This window comes from Sinocyclocheilus anshuiensis, unplaced genomic scaffold (genome assembly GCF_001515605.1).
Source record: "Sinocyclocheilus anshuiensis isolate Anshui unplaced genomic scaffold, SAMN03320099.WGS_v1.1 scaffold2808, whole genome shotgun sequence".
Classification (NCBI taxonomy): Eukaryota; Metazoa; Chordata; class Actinopteri; order Cypriniformes; family Cyprinidae; genus Sinocyclocheilus; species Sinocyclocheilus anshuiensis.
In genome coordinates, this window is record NW_015556043.1 from 111,116 (window position 1) to 117,968 (window position 6,853).

The 6,853-nt window shown below is 35.2% G+C and overlaps 1 protein-coding gene across 1 annotated transcript in view; it reads left to right on the forward strand.

The window, feature by feature from the left end:
• LOC107676160 (short transient receptor potential channel 3-like) overlaps positions 1 to 6,853 on the forward strand; it is a 47,563-nt gene that overhangs the window by 2,884 nt on the left and 37,826 nt on the right. Inside the window, exons 2-3 of the mRNA XM_016470682.1 lie at positions 2,551 to 3,316; positions 4,592 to 4,642. Of these exons, the coding sequence (XP_016326168.1) occupies positions 2,551 to 3,316; positions 4,592 to 4,642 (817 nt within the window). The remainder of the gene's footprint in view (positions 1 to 2,550; positions 3,317 to 4,591; positions 4,643 to 6,853) is intronic.

A 6,853-nucleotide genomic window follows, 5' to 3' on the forward strand; every position in this document is an offset into this window, starting at 1 on the left:
TATAAATTCGTCTGCCTAAAGGCTTGAAATTTGTGTTGTACACCAAATAAATTTCTTAACAAAACTAATTAATTAAAAGATGTTCCTCAATTTGGTGTAGCTCAAATAAACGCCAAGTTCATGAGTTTGATTCTCAGGGAATACTGGTGAAATATATACATTGCAGGATAAAAGCCAAATCCATAAAATGTAATGTAAATCTAAAAAAAAATCTCAGCTGTAAGAGAGTTTCATATTTTTGTTCACTACATATGCAGTAGGAAGTTTAACTTTATTAATTCATACCTCAGTACAGAGCAGATTCAAGTCATGTTCTGTGTTCGCTAGAGTCAAGGGGTTTTAGGGGAGGCTGAGCTCTTTGCGTTTATTGAATTGGCATGGAAGAGTCTTGCATGGAGAGTTTCGAGTTGAATGCTTCCCCTCCTCTCTGGCCTCTGGTGACGTCTGAAGCTCCAGGGACCCGGGCTGTGTGAAATTAATTTCCCCGCTCAAGTAAATCCTGCAGTTAATAGTCTGCGCTTCAGACTATAAATTCAGACCTTAAATTAAACAAACTCATTCTCACAAACCTTATTTACTAATGCATGTAATAAATAAGGTTTGTGCTGAAGTTGTTTGATGTCTTGAATGAGTTGTTTTTATGAGTACACAATAATACAATTTTATTTGCCTGTTTTTTTTTTTCTGATTCAGTTTCATGTGTTTATGACTTTTGCTAACACTGTGCTTTTTTTAAGGATTATATTGTGTTAAAGCAGATACGTTTGTTTGTGGTGTAATGTGTCAGTCGAAGTTTTGTTTGATTCAATACAGCATGAATATGGCTCAGTAAACAGTGTTGGTGGCTTTTAATACAAGGGAGTTTAACAGTTTATTAATAGTGCAGTCTTCAGATTCATATTTATTAGTTAATGATTATTGTGTCACAGCTTTAGGCCATATATATAGGATTGGTTGTGATGGCTTGGCACATCAGAGTATTTTTTTGCGATTTGGGATTTAAAATGTCATTTTTTAAAAAAGTCACCTGTATACTTCTGTACACTGGATAAAAACATGGAATATCATATGAACCATGGATGTCGTACCGAACGGTTCAATATTATATTGAGAATTGTGGCATCCCTAATACATATATTTATATACAGGTGCATCTCAATAAATTAGAATGTCGTGTTATTTTATTTATTTATTTTTTATCGTTTTTCCTTTTGGAGCATCAGTGAGCGTTTGAACCTTTTCTAATAGTTGCGTATGAGTCCCTTGGTTGTCCTCAGTGGGAAAACATGGATCTCAAAATCATACAGTCATTGTTGGAAAGGGTTCAAATACGCAAAAGATGCTGGAAAACCAAAGAATTTAGAATCAAGTGTATGTAAACTTTTTCTCTTGTGGTCTATATATAAATGACGTTTATGTGAAATATCTTATTCAGGTCAGTACTAAATAAAAAACAACATGCATTTTGTATTATCCCTCTAAATAAAAAACAACATGCATTTTGTATGATTGTGTTTTGGTAATTAACATTTTGCAGGTATTGGAAAGTGTATGTAAAATTTTGACCACAACTGTATACATACACACATATACATTATACATACATAGGCTACATGCATATATATATATATATATATATATAATGAAAATATTTTTTTATATATGTGTGTATATATATTATCATTTTTAAATCATTTAAATAATTTTAAAAAACATTCTTAAATGACTGTAAATTAAAATATTAAATTATATGCATGTCTGTATTTATGTCCTCTTTTTAAATCTCAGTTTTAAAGAATGTCAAATATATATTCTTTAGAATGTGTTAAATATATATTTTCCATTTTCAGCCATGCTTTACTCTAAAATATTTGACCAGAGTGCAGTCTCTATAAAATGCATGGGGAAAAGTAATAGAAAATCATTGGTCAGAAGGTGTGAAAATCCTCTCAGAATAAGCTTTTGTAATTGGCACAGAGTTCTAGTGCCAGATTCACAAATATGTTTTGATGTTTTTTGGACTTTGTATTGCAGTGAGTGTATAGAGGAATATGGGAAAGGGATAAGGGTTTTAAACCTTTCATATGAATGCCATGAAGTCTCAAGATGTAAAGAGTAAAGGCCCAATATGTATTAACATTGTTAAAAGTATTATCCATACAATTGAGCGAAATTAACATTCACACTCTTACTGTATGCTCTCTTCACATCGCGTGCTCACTAAACGTGAGTCAGCTTGAGTTGAGAACAGACGTCACTCCACCTGTTGTCTGAATATGGCATCTGTTGCGTTTCATTAAAAAGCTATTAAAAGCCAGAGGGCGATCTCGCCTTCAACAGGACCGTCCGGCCCGAATCACCTTTCCGTCCCTGTGGGATCACGTCCCTGATGATACACCACTTGTCAGCTCTCAGTGAGAAAGTCAACTTCTTGGATATTTGTCAAAGGCTTGAGATATAATCAAGCAGCCAAGTGCATAGAAAGTCACTTCCACTTGGATGAGCTTGACTAACGTTCACAAGGTAAAAATACTTATTTTTCAATTGCAGGAAATCTTCGGATACGTTCCCCCATTGCAGGATGACCCTACCACGAGAAAAGGGCCGACGACAGGCGGTTCGCGGACCGGCGTTCATGTTCAACACCCGTGGCAGCAGCCTCACGGCGGAGGAAGAACGTTTTTTGGACGCGGCGGAGTACGGCAACATCCCGGTGGTCCGGAAAATGCTGGAAGAATCACCCACACTCAACGTGAACTGCGTCGACTACATGGGACAGAACGGGCTACAGCTGGCCGTCGGCAACGAACACCTGGAGGTCACCGAGCTGCTCCTGCAGAGAGACAACCTGGCCCGTGTCGGGGATGCGCTTCTGCTGGCAATTTCCAAAGGTTACATGCGTATTGTGGAGGCCCTGCTGGGACATCCGTCCTTTGCGGGCGGCGAACGACTCACCCGCAGCCCCTGCGAGTTGCAAGACGACGACTTTTACTCGTACGACGAGGACGGCACACGGTTCTCGCCCGATATCACGCCTATCATCCTGGCCGCCCACTGCCAGAAATACGAGGTCGTGCACATTCTGCTGATGAAGGGCGCCAGGATCGAGCGGCCTCACGACTACTTCTGCAAATGCGCTGACTGCACGGAGAAGCAGAGGAAGGACTCGTTCAGCCACTCGCGGTCCAGGATAAATGCGTACCGTGGACTGGCCAGTCCGGCGTATCTCTCTCTGTCCAGCGAAGACCCCGTACTGACCGCGCTGGAGCTGAGCAATGAGCTCACCAAACTCGCCAACATCGAAAAAGAGTTTAAGGTAGGATGGCCACCACTGTGGGGCTGGATAAACATGCATTTGTTTTTGCTTTAATAACATGGCTTTTTCATTTGTTTTGAATGTTTTAATTTGATTTGCATAATGGTTTTTTATTGGCCACGTGCACACCGCAAATTTTTGGGAGTCACAACCACTTTTAAATATAAGAGCGAATTAATCTCCTACATTATTAAAGTGCATATTGAAATATTGCATGCGCAAACTGTGATATCCGATTCACGAACAAATGACTCTTATGGGTCGGTTTTGATGAATCGGTCAAAAAGATTCACAAAATGACTTCAAACTTATTGGCCACATATACAAAGTTTTTAGAATCTTAACCACTTTTAAATATAAGAGCGAATTAATCAAATAAATTATTGCACTGCACTGCATATACAAATAATACAAGGTTCCTGATTCACACCTGATGCAACAATGTAAAATACAGGCGTGTAAAAATGCAGTTTTGTCATTTATTTTTTATCAGATTGCATTAGTTAATCACATCTTTAAAGTGATGAAGCAACAAACACAGCGTGAACCATGATGTCTGATTCATGAAAAAATGTCTTGGTTTTGATGAATCAGACAAAAAGATTTACAAAATGATAAACTCACTTGTGAGACTGGGCTGTAATTGTATTTTTAAGTTTGCACCATATGTTTTTTCTTTAAACACTTTTTATTTAAATGTATTTGTAAATGTTTTGACTCTACAGCAGAATTATTTTCCCTTAAATATTTTGCCTAATAGTTTTTATTGGTCATGTATGCACTGCAAAGTTTAGGGAGTCAAATTTTAAATATAAGAGCGAATTAATCTTAATTATTACACTGCATGAAAAAAATAATATATGAGTCACACTGTGATAAATAAACATGTTGTGTAATTTATCATTTTATCTGGTTGCATTAATCACATCTTTAAAGTGACACAGCACGAACCGTGATGTCTGATTTGTGAACAAATGACTCTTATGAGTTGGTTTTGATGAATCAGTCAAAAATATTCACAAAATATTCGTGATTTGAATCAGATTCAATAAGTAAATCATTCAAAGCCCTTTCTGAACTGAATCATTTTCACCTGGAGTGTGAACGTGGCCATTTGCAAGCTGCATTTTATTGCATTTTTGTTGTTGTCTTTAAATTTCCTTTAAAGTTCATCCTATGTTTGCATCACTTATCTTAACATTTATCTCCATTTTAACAGCATTTTTATCTTCTGTTGCGTGTGTGTCTGTTTGTGTGTGCTGCTGCCGTCGACAGGATAAAAAGAACCGTAATAAAGAGACATCTCAGCACAATGGCTTCTTTCTGGTAAATATGTTTGACTACATCATTTTCAATAACTCAGACTAACAGTAACTGATTGTCATGCTTGCTGATTCAGCTTTTATGTCAAGGCTGGCCTATCTGCTTGTCTGGACAATCGAATCGCTGAATTGCTATCAGTTCTTACAGCAGCAGAACCGTGAGACATGTTCAATATAGTGCAGAGCCAGAGATTCACTTCAGATAAACTGAGCTCTCTCTTCAGCTCTGTTCAAGAGCTTTTATTTAAGAATGAATCATTTGTTGTATTTTATTAAGCTGCAGAACTCATTTATGCTTTCATAGTTCACTGATGCACAAAGAGCCACTGATAAGATATATAATAATGCATAAATATATGAATCTCACAAAACTTGTCTAGAACAGGTCATTTTTCAAATGGAATTAAAAATAATATATTTTGCATTAAGAAAATTAAGAAATTTTGTAGGACCATAAGATTTTTTTGCATTGTGACATTATTTTCTTGCAGTTAAACACACCTTATTGTAATGCAAATCTCTGTTGTTGTAATATTTAAAAAATGTATTAATATATCATGTTAGTATCTGTAATTTTATTTAATTCAGCATAAAAGTGGGATAACTTTACACTGATTTTAATATATGAGAATGTGATGAAAAGAAAACATTTGGACACATTACAGTGCAAAAAAGTGCTTTATTTTCCAATTAACAATAGCTTTTATGTCCAATAACCATATACATATTCCAATAACAATTTGAAAAATGTTAGTGGTTCTAAAAATAGACTCCATTTCCTTCATGAAAATATGTTATATGTTTTTATTGAGTTATATACAGTAGTTAATTATAATATTTTAAATATAAGATTTTATGTATTTTTTCATTTGATTTTGGAGTGAAATATGAGATTTTAATATATGAGAATGTGATGAAAAGAAAACATTTGGATACATTACAGTGCAAAAAAGTGCTTTATTTTCCTGAAAACAATTTGAAAAATGTTAGTGGTTCTAAAAATAGACTCCATTTCCTTCATGAAAATATGTTATATATTTTTATTGAGTTATATACAGTAGTTAATTATAATATTTTAAATATAAGATTTTATGTATTTTTTCATTTGATTTTGGAGTGAAATATGACCTGGACATGTTTCTGTGAGATTCACCTAAATATTACTTAGTTCTTGGTGTATATTTTTGCATTTTGTCGTATTGAGCAAATAAATGTCACATCATCACATGCAACTATTGTACACCCATCATAATTGTGATGATAGCCGTCATAACGCCATGGTGTCTGATTCTCATATAACATATGGTCAGTAACATTGCTTTTCTCATGCTGATAAGAGGTTTGTTGTCATCCTGGTGGCGTGAGAAGGTATAATATTCTCCCACAGAGAACAATAAAGCACACAGCAATGCATGCTGGGAGATCACACTGATATGACGTCTACCTGATGTCTATAGTGAACCCTGTGGAGGACCACACACTATTTATTTATGCTTATTCAATGCTGTCAATAATGTTTTTAAATGAAGCAAAGAACCATTTGGCATAGTGAGTTGAGTGTATCTGAGGTTAACAAGAGAGGTATTGACTTTTCCTCATGGTAAAGGATTTATGGTGCTACGGTTTAATAATTCAGTAATGAAAAAGTCAAGAAGTCAGTCAAAGAATCACCCAGGATGATACACATAAACAACTCAGCTCTCACGAAACAGCTAGTGCATGTCAAGTGAATCAATAACCAGGATCTTCTTCTAGAGTTCTGGAAAACACAGTTTGTTGCTTTTGGAAATAGTTCAGAGTTAAGGCTCCATCACTTCTTTGTTTTTCATTGTTTGTTTGTAAAAACTGTTGAAATGCTGTTATTGGATAATTTTTCTTAAATCAGCGTTGGGTGTGTAACAACTTCTTAATTTCTCTTCAAAACTTCAGTAAAGTCAACATGAAATTACATTCGCAACCCATTTTACCTAACACTGGTTATTTAAATAGAAAAAATATAGGCTGGGACATAAAAAATTGATATATATACTGAAAATTGGTTGTTGCATGTTAGAGTTTCCCCTCTCGAAACCCTGACGGTGACCATTTGTTGAACAGACTTGATGATTTTAGATGATTTTAACTAAAAAAAATAATAATAATAATTTAAAGGGGTCCTATTATGCTTTTTCACTTTTTCAACTTTAGTTAGTCTGTAATGTTGCTGTTTGAGCAT